Source organism: Phyllopteryx taeniolatus, chromosome 10, assembly GCF_024500385.1.
Source record: "Phyllopteryx taeniolatus isolate TA_2022b chromosome 10, UOR_Ptae_1.2, whole genome shotgun sequence".
NCBI lineage: Eukaryota > Metazoa > Chordata > Actinopteri > Syngnathiformes > Syngnathidae > Phyllopteryx > Phyllopteryx taeniolatus.
In genome coordinates this window covers 14,916,213-14,934,249 of record NC_084511.1, presented here as the reverse complement: position 1 = coordinate 14,934,249, position 18,037 = coordinate 14,916,213, and the positions used below count along the sequence as shown (strand labels likewise).

The following is an 18,037-nucleotide window of genomic DNA, read 5'->3' as shown; positions in this document are numbered from 1 at the left end:
TGCACAAGTTTTTTATCTACTGAGATACACCACACAACATATTGGTGTTTCAGGACAGCGCCACAGACACAGATATACTCCCGGATTCTTAGAATCTCCGTGCGAGCCAAAAAGATCTTTAGCCTTAATAGCCTCACTGGGCACATCAGACCAATACACAACATCCACAATTCCAACACTGACAAGCTTTTGTTGTTGTAATGGTTAGCCAGCAGCAATCACTGCCTTCCACCATATACTCAGGTGTCATATATTCTACAAAATACAAACCAGGAGCCAGTGATAACTATTGCATCCAAAGCACTGCATCAAAGCAGGAGTACCGTGGAGCAGAGAACCAGCCCACACCTGTCTGGAGTTTTAGAATTTGATTGACAGCAGCTTTCAAGACGCTCCCTTTGAATGTTTTCTTTTTAACTTTGAGCTCTGAAAATGATAAATATCTGCTTTCCACCTCAAAGACATTGCGATGGAAGGTGAACATCTTATTTTACCTGGTAGTGCGCCGACAATTATCTGAAGCATTTGACATCATTTACATCCAAACATGTCATAAAGTGTTATAAAAACGCCACAGAGAATGCATAAACAGTTTGAGGGGGGAAAAAAACACTGCTCAAGATGCAGACAGTGTATACAAGCTGAACAAAGACATATTAACATATTAGACCATGGCACAGGTCTACCTTCTATGTCCTTTTCCCTAGATCAGAATCAAAATCAGAAACAGGGAATCCAAGTCAAGCGCAGTGCTCATCACAACAACCATTAGACTTTTAAGTGTGCCTTATGGTTGTGAAAATACGGTATATCTTCTGCGGTATATATTGGCCTCCCACTTCATGTCCTGAGAGACTGTAATTCCCAGGAACTTGAAGGTCTCGACAGTTCGCACATGGCAGTTGGACAGCGTGAGGGGCAGCTGTTGAAAAGGATGCTTCCTGAAGTTCACGATCATCTCTTCAGTCCAGGTTGTGTCGGCCGCACCGTATCCTGTTGATACGCAGACTCTTTACCGTCTTTGATGAGGTCGATGACTGTGGTGTCATCTGCAAACTTCAGGAGTTTGACAGCCGGGTGCGCTGAGGTGCAGTCGTTCGTGTAGAGAGAGAAGAGCAGTGGAGAGAGGACACACCCTTTGGACGCCCTGGTCCTGATGGTGTGTGTGGATAATGTGCCTGTCGGGAAGCTGTAAATCTACCGGCAGACAGCAGGCGAGACACTGAGCTGGAGGAGCTTAGAGGAGAGGAATTCGGGGATGATGGTGTTGAAGGTCCAAAGTCCAAGAACAGAATCCTCGTGTAGGTCCCCGCGCTGTCAAGGTGTTCTAGGATGAAAACAACCCAATGGTGGTGTTGTGGTTAGCACTGCTCAAAGCAACAAGGATTCTGGTGATCCCAGTTAGACTCCAGTGTTCATTGCTGTGGAAAGCAAACTTTGAGGTATTACTGCATGTTTAATGTTTCTCCTGGTCCTCTGTTTTCCCTCCCAGAAATTTCAGCCAGTTCCCTTGACCTAGGCACTAACACAAGATCTGGGTTTGGTACCCGGGAAGTACACCCACTGTTCAGGGATACTTTAAATGCAGAGAACAAATTTTGCTGCACGTATGACAAATAAAATACCCTACCTTTGTATACACAGATCTGGAAAGAGATACTAAAACTTTTTTTTTAGTATGCAACTATATGCATACATGCAAAGTGGTACTTACTGTATATTGTACAGTGGTTTGCTCGCCTGACTTCCATGGAGGAAGTGCGTGTTTAATTCCTATTCAGTGATGGTATGAATGCTTGTCTGTGTCTGTTTGTCTATACCTTTTTGTGCCCTGTGACTGACTGACGATCCGTCCAGAGTGTAGCCTCCCTTTTGCCTGAAGTCAGCCGAGACAGGATGTAGTTAGCTCTTTTTTTTCTACTTTTTTGAGAATATACCAAGAATTGAAACAGACATCCATCCACCCATCCACTTTCTGAGCCGCTTCTCCTCACTAGGGTCGTGTGCGTGCTGGAACCTATCCCAGCTATCATCGGGCAGGAGGCGGGGTACACCCTGAACTAGTTGCCAGCCAAACGCAGGGCACATACAAACAAACAACCATTCGCACTCACAGTAACACAGACGGGCAATTTAGAGTTGTCAATGAACCTACCATGCACGTTTTTGGGATGTTGGAGGAAACCGCAGTGCCCGGAGAAAACCCATGCAGGCACGGGGAGAACATGCAAACTCCACACAGGCGGGGCCGCGGATTGAACCCCGTTCCTCAGAACTGTGAGGCAGCCGCTCTAACCAGTCGGCTACCGTGCCGCCTTGAAACAGACAGTTGGATGTTATTAATTACAGCAGACGGCCAAAATGCACTGTACATGGGGCAATGGCCTAGCAATTATCCAGTCTATTACATTTCTTTCACCAAGGTCATTGTAGAGGACATCAGTTTCAACAATCCAAAAGTAGTCTTTCCCAACAGTACCTTAGAGTTCAACTGTTTCTCCAGCAGCCATTTCTAGCGCAAAGATCATGAAGGTGTACACAGTATCAAGTGCAGTCACTCGTGACTAGATTCACTGCCAAAGGCTGTCATATTGGTTCAACGTTTGATATTGAGAAACATTTAGGAGAGCATCATCACTTCATTGTGGACAGTCATGCAAGGAAACTAGCTCCACCTATCACCATGGTGTGGGTTAATCTGCTGTTGAATGAGAGAGCTGGCGTTGGCGCTTTGCCAATTGAACAATGCATCCACCTGGACAGGACTGCATGACCTTTTGGTTTAAAAAGCTTCAAAGGTTTGTCTGACACAGTCAGTGTACTAGGGTGTGATGCTCACACCCATCTGCTAGCTTGGTGGTGGCAGCTGCTCTAATCCTCAAACATTGGGGGAAGAAATCAACAACAGAGCAAGAAAAGGCACTTCGATGAGAATGACATTGCACCCAAAGACAAATATGCCTTAAATGAGTGCTGAAATAAAGCAAGCAACATGTCATCTTCACTTGCACACTGTCAGGGAGAAAATAAGCCTGAATAGTAATTAAATATTTGTTAAATTACTTCTTTTATTTTAATATTGCAGTTTGTTGAATGTGAGTGTGGATGGTTATTTGTTTATATGTGCCCTGCGATTGGCTGGCGACCGATTCAGGGTGTACCCCGCCTCCCGCCCGAAGATAGCTGGGATAGGCTCCAGCAGCCCGCGACCCTAGTGAGGATAAGCGGAAAAGAAAATGGATGGATGGATGGTATGTTTGGGACCCTGAAGAAGGTTAATTACACATTGGAGCCTTTAGCTGAAGAAAGTTTGGGATGCCCTGCTCTAAACGAGGTACAATCTACACTAATGTACCCCAAAGGTCGAATAATTTGATTCCATGGTAAATGCTTACATAATTTTCCAGGGCCAAAAAAGCAGTAAAAGTGTCAAGGGCACAAAAGCAGTACCTTTGCGGGCACACTGTAGGGACTAGCCTTTGTTCTTCTAAATATAGTAAAATGCTGTACTATCTTTTGCAGAGAATAGCTCTGTGAGTGTTTATAAAATATATATATATATATATGTATATATATATATGACATGAATGCATGAATGAATCGCTGCAGTCACCACAAAATCGCAGCAGGGCATCACTAAAACCCTCATAATAATATAGTCATCAGCCGAAGGGATTGCATTCCCTGTGACCCCTGCAGAGAAAAGTCAACCTCGGTAATGGACTGCTGATATGATTGGGCCTTTCTCAGAATCGCACCTCTTATCATGTTGGCGAGTGATGTAGTTAGACACATAAAGGAGATGTATTGTTCCCCCTGTGTGGAGGTGGTGAAAGTCCCCAGAGAGGAAGCCCCGGGATGACCGCGGGAGGCCAGCTGACAGAAAGCCAACGGTGAGGCTTATTCGCTTCTCAGTCACAGAGTTGGATCGCAACCAAAAGTTATATTTGATTGTAACCCAACAGGCTCATTTTTTTAATCAAAGAAACCATACTATGTTCAAAGAAATCAGTTTGCTGTCTTGACACTACCAAGGTATCAAACTAAGTAACATGTTTCCAAGTCTGCAAATTACACAAATTGGGCAGGGGCGTTTTACCTGGGGTTGTAACATAAACAAACACTTCACACTAAAAATTCAGGTGCCACAAATGGATTATACCAGAAAGAGAGGTCAGGTGCTGTCCCCTCAGCAACAGCACTCCACAATGTAGCATGAAGATTGACTTGACTGGGTACCATATTCTATACCGGACTATATAGCTGCCGGGGTAAGCAGCTACAGTCTTCTTCTTTTCCTTTGGGCTTGTACCTTTAGGGGTCGCCACAGCACGTCATCCTTTTCCATGTAAGCCTATCTCCTGCATCCTCCTCTCGAACATCAACTGCCTTCATGTCTTCCCTCATGACATCCATCAACCTTCTCTTTGGTCTTCCTCTCACTCTATTGCCTGGCAGCTCCATCATCATCATCCTTCTACCAATATACTCACTATTTCTCCTCTGGACGTGTCTAAACCATCGAAGTCTGCTCTCTCTAACTTTGTCTCTAAAACATCGAACCTTGGCTGTCCCTCTGATGAGCCTCTCCTCGATCCTCTCAGTGTCCCACTTCTTCTAAGCGAACATTTTTCCTTGTATGATTTCATTCAAAACAAGGTTGAACATTTTGGCCATAATTCCAAAAGGTAGTTTGTCACAAAAACAACATTGATCATCACCAAAAGAACACCATACCTACAGTGAAGAATTGCACTGGCGGCATCATGCTTTGGACTGTTTTTCTTCAGCTGGAACTGGGGCCTTAGCTAAGGTGGAGTGAGTTCTGAACAGTTCAAAATAGCTGTCAGTGGGTTCTGCTAGAAAACACAAAATGTCAGGGAAAGCCTACTAGAACAACTAAACTTTATTTGGTATTAAAAAGCGGCACTTTCAATGGTAGAAGGTGTGTGCTGGTTAATTTTGAACACAGTCACATCCCAGTAATAAGAGGGTGTGCACAGCTGTGCAACCACATTCTTTCAGTTGAATATTTTTACTTCCTCTCTCCAAAGTATGGTGATCCATCCATCCATCCATCCATTTTCTGAGCCGCTTCTCCTCACTAGGGTCGCGGGCGTGCTGGAGCCTATCCCAGCTGTCATCGGGCAGGAGGCGGGGTACACCCTGAACTGGTTGCCAGCCAATCGCAGGGAACATAGGAACAAACAACCATTCGCACTCACATTCACACCTACGGGCAATTTAGAGTCACCAATTAGTGCATGTTTTTGGGATGTGGGAGGAAACCGGAGTGCCCGGAGAAAACCCACGCAGGCACGGGGAGAACATGCAAACTCCACACAGGCAGGGCCCGGGATTGAACCCGGGTCCTCAGAACTGTGAGGCTGACGCTCTAACCAGTCGGCCACCGTGCCGCCCAAAGTATGGTGATGGGGGGAAATCCAAATTTGAGGGTAGTAAAACATGACTTAACCGCCTGGTTAGAGGAGAGTAAGCCTTGTATAACTTAGCTGTCTCTCTGAGGATTTTCTCACTGGTAGCTCCAAAATAAATTATCTAATGGGGCTGTTCTGTCAGAGTAAGTAGATTAATTTGTAGAGGAAATAAAAAGCTCCATGACAAAATCACACATCCACCATTTGCAAAATTATATATTGCATTAAACGAACTCACGTGGGGCCTAAATTAAAGCACATTTATAAAAAATAATAATAATAATTCATTTGCTGATAATAGCTAGACATTTTTCTAGACAGGATTATTGGATGTTAAGCGATGCAAAGGATAACGTTATGGAATGAGACTTGGGAGAGGTGGCAAAGGAAAACTGCCACCTTGTGGTCGTAATGAAGTGCAGGCTTTTTTTCTCTCTCTTTTCTTTTTTGGCCTGAGCCTATTTGGAGGTTCTTTGAAATACCAAGACAAAAACTACAAGATCAATTTGTTCATTTTCGGATCAAGATTACTTTTTTTTTTTTTAGATACTGGGCCCAGGCATTCACAGGGCGCAGATTCAGAAAATGTTATACCCGGAGGAGAACTAAGGAAGCAGAGAGCAGCACAGTTATTGACGTTAGATTAGATAGATAGATAGATAGATAGATAGATAGATAGATAGATAGATAGATAGATAGATAAATAGATAGATAGATAGATAGATAGATAGATAGATAGATAGATAGATAGATATATAGATAGATAGATAGATAGATAGATAGATAGATAGATAGATTGATTGATTGATTGATTTTGTGGTGAGCCTGGAAGAGAGCGTGGTCCTTCATAATCCAAGCAGTCATTGCATGAACCTGCTGCTCATAAACAGTCGTCAGAGAGCACCTAAAGACAAACAACCATTCCTATGTGCATTCTCATCTATGGCCAATTTAGTCTTTGATTAATTTAACATGTTTTTGAAATGGGGGGAGGCCAGAGTAGAAAGAAAACTAGGCATGATGAAAACTCCTGAGCCCTGATTCAAACCCTGAACCTCAAAACTGTCTAAATGTGCTAAATTACCCCTAATCCACCATGCTGAGCATACAAAGCACAATTTTGACAAATATTCACATTTATTTTTGTATGATATTTTTGAGATCTTAACTTTAAATGTCTAATAAATTCCAATAGCCAAGAAAACTGACACACATTCTTTACATTGAGTTCCCTACTGGGCCTGGAATTTAATAATGTTGTAGATAATTTCCATTCAATTCTGTAAATTACCATTTATTCCTGAGGGAATTAGTTTCCAATTTAAGAGTTATATGAATTTTGCAATCCTCGACATGACTGACCAAAACTGACTCTTAAAAGTCTCATGAATTAATTTTTAATCAAAATGGAAGCCGTTTTTCAAACCACCTAAACCATATATGGCAAACTCAGGCCCGGGGGCCAAATTTCGCCCACGATGTAATTATATTTGGCCCGCAGGACCATATCAAATGTGTATTTGAGCTGGCTCGCCAGTTTATAGCACATGCGCCACTAATATTACAAATCCCAGAATGCTTTGCTAGTGTGTTGACCCATCAGTCTAGACCAGTGAGCGCCCCTTCCCTTTCTGTTGCAGTCGTAGCGACTATGCTACCAGTCTCCTCGAGCAAATTTACACTTCCCCTTCCCAAAAATGGCCAAACAAAAGATGGAAAACGGTTAACTTCCAAGACAGGTGGGAAGCAGATTGTCGGTTCACTAAAGTAAAAGACAGACCTGTTTGTCGTGTGCGGAGCAACGTGGCTGTAACAAAGAATATAGCTGTTGGATTTATCTCACCCAACATTATAATAAATAGACACAAAAGGAGTGAAGACGCTGGTTTCTTTTTCTCATGAGGAGGGCGTATGGGAGATTGTTCAGATTACAGCCTCTCATCACGCTCTAAACAATCTCTCCCGTCGCTCCTGTATTTATTTGAAATAGGGAGGTTTTACAAGACATAACGTACTAAGCTACAAGACACAACACACTAAGGGTAGGGTTTCAAGGTGAAGACATGGCACCAACACCTGCCACGTCCCCGACCACGTCCTTTGTCAAGGCGCCCTTCCATCGGATGATTCCTGCTGAGTCATCTTCTTGAAGGCGAGACATCTTCCTTTCTCAAAATCGTACATAATACTAATGCAAGCTAAGCAAATAAATGATAACTTCTACAATATATTTAACAATAGCATAATTGAATTCATGTTTTTTTTAATGCCCTTTATCAACTCCTAGGCAGGGACTGTTAATAGTTTGAAGTTTGGATTTTTATTGAAGGACATTCTTATTTTTTGGGGTTGTTTTGTTGTTGGCCTTTGATAAAAAGATTTACATAAAAAAGAAATGTGGTTGGAGATAGATAAATGGAGGATGGAGAGACATAACAATTCATGTTATCTATTTAAATACAAAACAACAAATAAATACCACTGATGTCTTTTATTGCAAATTTGATTTCTCATGCGTTTATAATATTAAAGTTTGTTTATTCCAGATTCAATGTTTAAGCAAAATTTAAGTTTGTTGTCATATGATAAACTTTAATGCTACATTTCTGCAGAGAAGGGAAACATGCACATCGCAGGGATTTTTCATAAAATATTGAGTTTGGCCCACCGTGAATTTGAGTTTGACACCCTTGACCTAAACGAATCGTGTCCGTTTCTCATCCTGTTTAAAAAGTGACTTTAAAGTGACTGCAAGACTCCAAGATAACAGTGATTAATTATTTTTTTTTTTTTTGTAAAGTCCCAATTTGCATGTATTGCAAGTCGCTCTTATACGAGAATGCGTCTATGCATAAAATAACAACGAAGTCTGTGAGAAACTTGGCCTCTTCATAATCCCCCCCCCGCCTTTGGAGCTCACTGAAAGGCGACATTGTTGCTTTAAGGTTGTTGTAGCAATCGCCGATGGCTCTGTCCATTGTTGGGGGGAGTTGGATTGATAACACGGGGGCCGAGTTGGCGGATTCGGTGCATATCGTCAGTGGAAGAGCTGCAAGCAGGACACAAGCCCTCGCGTCCTCAACGCATCCTGGCAGACATGGGTGAGATTTCAGCCTCCTTTGCTTCTCCTTTTGCTTTTTTTTTTAATCACTTCTGCTCGAACTGCACCCTCGTAATTTGGTTTCACTGGCGGACGCTATTGCCGACGTAGAGGTCTGCCACTGAACAAGTGACGCTCCACTGATTTGTAAGGGACTATTTCAATGCTTTGGCTTTACGCTCTAATTCATTTTGTGTGACGTATTTAAAAAAAAAAAAAAGTTTATTTGTAACTATTAGCGAGTACAAAATATAACTATAACTTCTATATTTATATAACTATCACTTTTACAGCCTCGTCCTTCGCATGACGTCACGAATTGGTTAATTGCCACAAGGTGCCTTTTGATTGTTAATACGTGTGCGCCACTGTGGAGCCACTTCGACAGGCCGCAGCAGTACTGGAGGCACACCAATACAATAAGCTGTACAAAACTATAGATTCATCTATAGACCATCTGAATAAGATGATGAACATGTGGTTATGACAATGACAATCATAAACTTAGTTACATTAAAATCTCATCATAATTTGTAAGAGCAGCTCTAATGTTGGAATGTGGAGGTGTACCTAATGTTGTGGCCAGTCAGTATGGGGAGCGATTTGTCTCAAATTTTTTTACACAAATATAATTGTGATTTACGCGTTTTTCAGATCCACAAATATATCTGCGTTTTACACGTTTTTTCAAATCCACAAATATATCCACGACTTTCACGTTTTTGAGATCCACAAATATAGCCGCGGTTTACAAGGGACGGATGGAGGGACGGGCCTTCCCACTCGTGTGAATATTCTCAATTTGTGTGTATGAATATCTTGAAACCTGCGATACATTTGTCTCAAAAATAAATGCGCGTGCCGGCTGATCTACAAACGCACCTTTAACAATTCACAAGCAGAAGTGAATATTTACAAACGATAAGTTATGATAAATGCACACACAACATACAAAAAAAAACCATGGAAATTGTGGATATATTTGTGGATTTAAAACGTGTAAATCGTGGATAATATTTATGGATTTAAAAAATGGGTAACTCGCACATATATATTTGTGTAAATAATTTTGAGACAAATCTCTCCCCTTAAGTCAGGCTGTTGTTTTTGTGCGTACAGAATGGGCTTTTGATGCTCTCACCTGCCTCCCAGTGGGTGCAGGTGGGGGACTAGCAGGGTGTTTTTGCTCAGAAAAGGTGTGAAATAACTGTGAATGATTTCTCTCTCTTTCATAGCCTGACTGTGATTTGCTTTGCAACTTTGTTCAGGCTCTCACCCAATAGCAGTTGAGACTGGCCTGTGGCCATGTTCCAAACCTTTAATGGATGGTTGCGTGTTATTTTCTTCCTGCTTCTCTGCTGGTCTAATGTTGGGGGGGGGGGGTTTCTTCCCTATAGGCTGTGATTTTGAAAAGTGGGCCACTAAGAGTAAAGCGTGCATGCACACATACACACTTGGCTAGAACAGCCATGTCCTTGTGTTACGTACTGTACCGTATATGCTTGGCACCACTGCATTGGTACCAACCACAGTCTGTCATCCTGTGTGTACATACTTGCATGAAGTTTTGCATTGGCATGGATTCACACTGTTGGATTGTTAGCTTTTACAGCCACATGACTGCTCGCCACTATCACACTTTCTCCTCTGAAGGAAGTCAATGAATGTGTGCGTACGAATCTTAATCATAGAGGTGCCTCTGGGCTTTGTTTGTGGGACATTGGCAGCCCTTGTGCCCCACCACGCCATGGGACAAAGACTGTTGTCTTTGCAGGCACAAAAGCAGCATCTCTCTTCGTCAACCTCCCCCTTTTTCTCACAGTGGCCATGCTGCCTCTTGAATGGAGTCAGGGTGTGAGCTGGGGTCACATCAGACGCATGCCCTTGACCACTGCATCCATTCAGACAACACATCACTTTAAGAATTTGTAGCTTTAGAAAGTGAAGAAAGATTTGTTTGGCAGCAGATGGCTGTTGAGAGGGACCCATACTTAAACGCTATGGTAATGAAATAATTAGGGTTTTTTTTTTTTTTTTTTTTGGGGGGGGTTGAAAATATGTTCATTTTTATTTAACGAAGAAGCCAATGTGAGAAATGTTGAAAACGTCATATGGAATAGAACACTAAATTTGCTCTGAGAAATTTAGGCAGAAATAAATAATTTAACTTATTGTAACATAAATTTGTAGAGAAGAATGGACAGACTACCGGCGCAGTGTAAAAATTCATATATTGAAATTCCCTCTCTATTCCCATGTCTCGAGTTTCCTCGCAATCCATATAATTTAAGGCAACTGATGCAAAAAAGTGAGCCATTTTGTGAAACAGAAGTTGTTTTTATCTTTATCAACAAATATTCCCTCATCGCAAAGAGGCAGACAGTGTTAAATGCCCTTTGTCATATCACCATTCATTCATTCATTTTCCATCGCGCTTATCCTCACGCGGGTCGCGGGCATGCTGGAGCCGATCCCAGTTATCTTCGGGCGAGAGGCGGGGTATTGGTCGCCAGCCAATCGCAGGGCACATATATGCAACCAGTCACACTCACATTCACCCCTACGGGCAATTTAGAGTCTTCAATTAACCTACCATGCATGTTTTTGGGATGTGGGAGGAAAGCGGAGTACCCGGGGAAAACCCGCAAGGGGAGAACACGCAAACTCCACGCAGGCCAGGCTGGATTTGAACCCGAGTCCTCAGAACTGTGAGGCGGATGTGCTAACCAGTCGTTCACCATGCCGCCCTCATATCACCAATGAATGCACATTTAAATGGTATTATAGTAGATTACAGTCGAAGTGTGAGTAAAGCGTAAGCGATGATGTGATTTAGTATGCCTTCATTTGTCCTGTCACAGTTTTACTTTCTAATGCGTGGTATTCTCAAGAAGTAGTCTTGCATATATATTTTTTATTCACTTTATTTTATAGGTAACACACATAGGTAACCTGGCATCCATATTTCTACTTTCTGCCAGACTGTTCTTTTTTTCTTTTCTTTTCTCATTTCTTCATCTTTTATCTATGTACTCCTTTTACATAGTGCCCCTAGTGTTCAGAGTGAGCCACCAGATAATTGAAATGCCTTGCGTTACACACTGTCTTGCTATGGAATTTATTTTGATTTGTAATACATCCATCCATCCATCCATTTCCCGTTCCGCTTATCCTCACCAGGGTTGCGGGCGTGCTGGGGCCTATCTCAGCTGACTCTGGGCGAGAGGCGGGGTACACCCTGAGCTGGTTGCCAGCCAATCACAGGGAACATACTGTATAAACAAACAACCGCACTCATATTCACAGGCAGATGTGGTAACCATCACCGTCATCTACCGTGCCACACATTTTGTAATATAAGAATACATAAAATAAAATATTTTAATATAGTCAGCCAGAACTTCTAGTATTGCAAAGTTATCAATGTGTGTTTTTGTTTGCACGTTAAGGACAAAAGTCCTGTTTTTGTTTTAACTCCTCATTTAAAAGAAGCCCATTCAAGCAGCACATTTTTCCTCATGTTTTTGAGATTGTAGGGTGAAAGCTGCAGCTGGCTACTAGTGTGGACTGAATGGGTGGCAACAATGGAGAAATTAAATGCCAGTATTTTGAGGGTAATAGCCCTTCAGCAACATATTGAGAAAAAAAACAAAAACAAACTAGTTCATTTCTGGAATGGTGGACTTGGTTCAAAATTTTGAATTATGAACTATGAACTGAAGTAGTCATTTTTGAAATGCTATACAGAACTTTGAACTAGTTCGTGTAGAAAATCAACTTTCCCAACACTGCCAGTCGCTAATACAGTCTGTCCCAACTTGGCGGTGGTTGCAGGTTGCTATGAGTGCTGTATGGGTTGCCTGGGTGGGATACCATACTGCTCTCTGGTCGCCACACTGCTGTGCTTCTCTGGCATCGCCCTCTTCTGTGGATGTGGACACCAAGCACTCACAGAGACCGAAAGGCTCATCGAGACTTACTTTGCCCGTAACCTGCAGGATTACATCACCCTTGCTTACATGTATGTGGTACATTTAATTTAAGGATGGGCGTTTAATTATGTATTTGATTAATGGCGAAAAAGTTGTTTTATTCATGTTGCGACTAACCTGTCATGTCTATTTGATTCATTATCATGCTATAGTTTGTAGTACATGTCGATGTTTTGCCAATACAGTTTTGTCACTGTGACCAAATTTCGAATATGGTTCATGAGCTGATAAATTTTGGGGATAGCAGATGTCATGTTGTTGTTCTAGTTAAGACAGAATAAATGTGATTATTTCACAATCAGCGTAATGATTGGATTATTAGGTCTGTATTTTGAAAACCTGTATCTTTACCAGTGGCTCTCCTCCTCCCTCTTAGCATTCAGTATTTCCAGTACGTCATCTACGGCTTGGCCTCTTTTTTCTTCCTCTACTGCATCATGCTGCTGGCAGAAGGCTTTTACACCACCAGCGTTGCCAAGCAAACCTTTGGGGAGTTCCGGAGCACCATGTGTGGCCGCTGCCTCAGCTCCACGGTGAGAGGGCCCGCAGTTGATACGAGTAATGGGGATCGGGGAGATTGGATGTGGCTTAATACACATCGGTCCCGGTGTGTGCCCGAGCTGAAAATCCAAAGGCCTGTTAAAAGCCCTTTGGGGAAGATGAGGGTACAAAGCATGTGTGAGTGATTGTGTAGAAGGAGGGGTAGGGAGACATAAAGACATATTAAGTGAAGTAATCAGAGAAGAGGTTAATGTGGTCACCAAATGAGGCACATAAAAACACACTTGGAAGGCTCAGAGGCAAATGACGTTCATCCTGCTTTCTCGCGTAGTTTATAGTGATGACATACGTGCTGTCTCTGCTGTGGCTGTTGGTGTTCGCCTTGTCGACTCTGCCCGTCTACTTCTTCTACAACATGGGTGCCACCTGCCACACCATCGACGTCTTGACCGAGACCCCGGCGAGCATCAACCAGCTGTGTGTGGATGCACGGCAATATGGTAAAGTCCACATCGTTGTCCGCTGATGTTTTCCAGCGAATCCCATGATAAACGCAGCCAATTCAGTCCAACAAGTAGTCAATAAGATATTGACTGTATTATTCTTGCCAAAACAATATTGATGTTGGAAAGCTACCTCCAGCAAGAAGCTTTAGATTTCATAGGAAAGGGGGAGGGGTCGCTATGTAAAAGTTCCTCTCAACAGTTTTCAATACCCCAACATGGATTTTTGATGGAAAAATATATCAATAATCCACATATTGATTAGCTCAATACTGATTGTTGTTCTGACTTTTCTCTCCAAGAAATGTTTATGTGCGCATGTGTGTGCATGTTAGAGTTGGTTTCATAAGATCTCAAAAGTAAGGGCTCTGTGCACATGACAATGTAGTAGCTTATAGCTTGAGGAGCTGCCAGATATTTCCTTATATAGTTACTAGAAAAAAATGTAAATAAAAAAAGTTTTTGGCTCATAGGTAAATGAATGCATTAAAAAAATCTTCAAATTATATCCATTTGTTTCGATTTGAAAAAAAGTTTATGAATCTGATTCGCATTGTATATTTGGCAGCTTTTAAAACATCAAACATCCTATTTTACACACTCAAACACTTAAAGCAAATAGAAATTCTCGATCTTCATAAAATTTTGTTTCCTTTTTCTCATTGATTTTGCTGGTGAAAAACCTCTGCAGGGAACTCCCCTGCTGCTTTTTAATAAACAGGAAGTAAAAATAACAGGCTGAATTTCTAGCAGTCGCTCAAAAGCAGAGTTGTTGTTTTTTTGTTTTTTTTGTTAATGGGGACATCAATAAGCTTTGGGACCGAGGTTTCTGGGTATTTTATAGAGTGTGTGGAGGAATAACAAGCCTGAAATCATAAATCGTGCAGGTGATGAATGCATCCAATTGATTAGAGCAACCTGGCGTCAACAGGGCTCCTGCCGTGGAACGCAGTGCCAGGAAAAGCTTGTGGAATAACTCTGTCTACAGTTTGCAAGACCAGGGAGGTAATAGAGGCCAGAGGCTGTGCTCTAAGTAGACATGTTACAGTATATAAGCACTAATGCAAATCCTCTCCTATCAGTACCGAATGACCTACGACCTCTACATCGCTGCCTTCGTCGGCGCGGGCATCACGCTCATGGCTCTGGTGAGTTATTATCCAGCCATTGGGGTCCTTTTTCCTTTCGCTCGTACACAGCGGTATTTAAGGCTCATGTGACTTGTGACGCTACAAGCAGAGGCGGCGAGGCATCCCAGGCCTGCATGACTGATGACTTTTAGGACTATCGCTTACTGTTCCCCATTCTCAGCTGACAATAAACATCATCATAGTGCTGTAATGTCTGCTGTTTTCCCAGCCAGGCAAATGGTGGGCCCATTATACTCCCATGCCCCATTACATAGCCTATTACACGGGTGGGATCAAATTAATGTCATTAGCAGTTAATCATGTCTTTGTTTTTCCTCTCTTCTAATGAGTCAACCCGTCTGCTGTTTTCTTTTTGCAGCTGACCTATACCATGTCAACCACCTATAACTTTGCGGTGTTGCGCTATCTGGGGAGGAAGGGCATAGGTGCACGGTGTTAGGCTCGCCAGCTTCCTGTCTGCACACAACAAGGCTGAATTAAAGGGACTGCAACCATTTTCTTCCTTTCCATCACTTGTCTGTGTAACAACCTTTCAGGGTCTTCAGGGCCACAGACTTTCAAATGTTTTTTGTTATTTCTTTCCATCTTGCATTGTTGTTTTACTTTTTTATGAGGGCTGAGGGTTGCTATAAGTTTTACTCTTATGCCACACCACTAAGCCTGTGATTTCGAGGATGAGGGCTTTTTACTTGGTTAACGGTTAGTGTCTAGATACAATTAATGAAAGATTATACTTCCCACCATACTCAAAAATAGCTCAAAAAGCAGTAATGAATTAACATGAACTAAATAACAGCCAATTTGCAAGCACGTGCAGCGGACAATGGAGATTATGCGGTAACCTTGGCTGTCATTCATCACATCTGGTTGCCATGGTGGCAGACAAGCACGCATTTGCAATCTCGCAGCTAACCTCGGGACTTTTCTCACGAGCTGGCGAGCAGCCTCAACAATAGAGTTGTGTCTTTTTTAAAAAGTGGCCAATGAGAAGTTAGTTTGGGGGCCAGCTGCAAGACAAGTCTCCACCAGAGGTTATGTGTCAAGGGGAAAGGGTCCTGTAGACAAAGAGAGGTCGTGACCTTTCTACAGCGTCCATGGGGCTCCTCTGGGACAGCAACCATGACCTCCACTTCTTGTTGAATAATAGAAATGATGGATTGTGAGTGAGTTGGCTAAAGGAATTGTAGATAATTTGGCTATTTCTTCCTCACAACAAAAGGACATTCTTGTTAAGTTTGATCGAGTACGATCTGAATTTGTTTCTCATACTTGTGAGATAACTAAAGTGTTAAATTGCCAAGTAACCTCACTGGACAAAAATCCCTTCTGAAATGACTCAGCTTTAAAACCACAGTACAGCACACTTACTGTACCTGCCATTCTTATAGGATCAACACTAATAATATCAAGAGAAACATTTGCAAGAGCTCTTATGAATTCCACCTTAACACATATAGCGTGCTTGTAGCACTTTGAGGTTTTACTGAATGAAAATCGAGTTATAAATCAACTGTATTATTATTATTACTACTACTCTATTTTGATTGCCACTGTGAAATGTATTTTGGCAGTTGGACTGCACTACATCATACTGAGTGGTCATCTAAAGTAGCTAAACAAGCCAACCAACATACAGTATTAGAGAACACCTCTTATTATAAGACATGCATTTCTCCACAATTGCAAACTATAACTACAACCTGTTCGATAGCATCAATCAAAGCTAAGCATTAGTATATTTTCTAAGTCAGAGTGAGTGTTATAGCTCTTGCACTAGATGAATTGGGACACCATGGACATTGCTGTTCTTGTATAAAGATATTAATGACTCATTTTATTACATGACTGAGGTACTTTGAATTTGCATTATGGCTCGCATTCTCAAGGAATTTTGTTGTCGTTATTGTATAACATCTTTTGACTTACTGAGACAGTATTAACTTTTAGGCTTCTTTTTTTTTTTTTAAACTAGCAGCATAGTTGTATTTTTGGTGAAAGCTTTATCTGGCTGGAAGTAGAGCATTTGTAAAGTGGCAGCTGGCTGTTTGATTATACTGTATGCTTTTCTGTTGTTGATATTTGATAATAAAAGGAACATTCTAGTTTTTGTGCAGAGTACCTGAAAGATGTATTCACCCTGCATCCTTGGCTTCCTGACACATTGTGTTTCGGGGATGCAGTGTTTTTGTTAGGCATTTTGTATTCGCTCCTCTTTTGTCCTCAGGTGCACTCCTCCATGCAGCTGGCGATGAACCAGGAGAACCTGAGGAGGCTGAGGTGCAGGGCCAAGAAGGGAGGCTATGACCTGCATGGCCAACTTCTGCAGGATCGAGGAGGGATGCTGTGCTCCCCCTACCCTGCAAATTTATCTGACAGTTCCTGACAAATGTCATTGTAATTAATTACTGTTGCAACCTATGATTCCCTTCATTATTTTCTGTTTTCATGGGAAATTGGCTTTTTTGTGTTTGCGTACTGAGCCATTTTACCCTGATTGCTTGCTAGTTTTTTTTGAACTGAGCCATTATAGGTCAGTATCGAGTGCCAGTTTTCTGTTCTGATCTTCCCTGACTGTGCCTATACTCTTTTCGTTCACAATATAATCTGTGGGGAATTTCAGTGTGTGCGGTGAATCCGTGCTATGCTTTTTTTTTTTCTTTTTCTTTTTGTGAAGGAGGAATAAAAATGCAATTACCCACTGCAAGAACAGAAATACTGGGCCACCTGGCCATTGCACCTGTACAAGAGGGAAAATCTCCCTTCTTAGCTGAAGTAAACAAAAAATGTACTTCTGTTTTACATTAGAACAGTAAGTATGAAGAACCAAGGGTTCTAATCTGAGTCTATATTTTACCGATAGTAAAAAAGGACTACTTGGTAAGAATATTTTGTGGACTCGACTGTTAATTCAATTGTTTCTGGAAGCAATTGAGGACAACATACAGTGGTGTGAAAAAGTGTTTGCACCGTTCCTGATTTTGTATATTCTTGCATGTTTGTCACATGTTAAATGTTTCCCATCATCAAACAAATTTAAACAAAGATAGCACATAAACAAAAAATATATATATTATAAATAGTAAAATAACAGTTGTTTGGTCAAACACCAATTCCTATTCTATAGTTACTGTACTTGTAACAAAGGAAATTGAAAGCCAATACCGACTGCTAATTTGCAATATAATGAATGTTTCACTTGTGAGCACTCTGAAATGGCATCATAATGTATCATTTTGACAGTGCAGGTTATTGCTGTGAATGCAAATATTTCCAGAGAAATATTCAAATTATAAAATCATAACACTGCACTATTTCACAGATCCACAAGGCAAGACAGAAGCACCCACTGTTG

At 41.7% G+C, this 18,037-nt stretch overlaps 1 protein-coding gene across 1 annotated transcript; it reads left to right on the top strand.

Annotated features, from left to right (window-relative positions):
- Positions 1–8,387: 8,387 nt before the first annotated feature.
- LOC133485284 (myelin proteolipid protein-like) lies at positions 8,388–17,571 on the top strand. Its single transcript, XM_061788747.1, is given in 9 exon segments — positions 8,388–8,447; positions 8,450–8,489; positions 8,492–8,539; positions 12,373–12,559; positions 12,907–13,063; positions 13,363–13,531; positions 14,466–14,539; positions 14,617–14,682; positions 16,910–17,571. Coding segments are annotated over 9 exon segments (945 nt in total). The 5' UTR covers positions 8,388–8,402; the 3' UTR covers positions 17,069–17,571.
- The last annotated feature ends 466 nt before the right edge of the window (positions 17,572–18,037 follow it).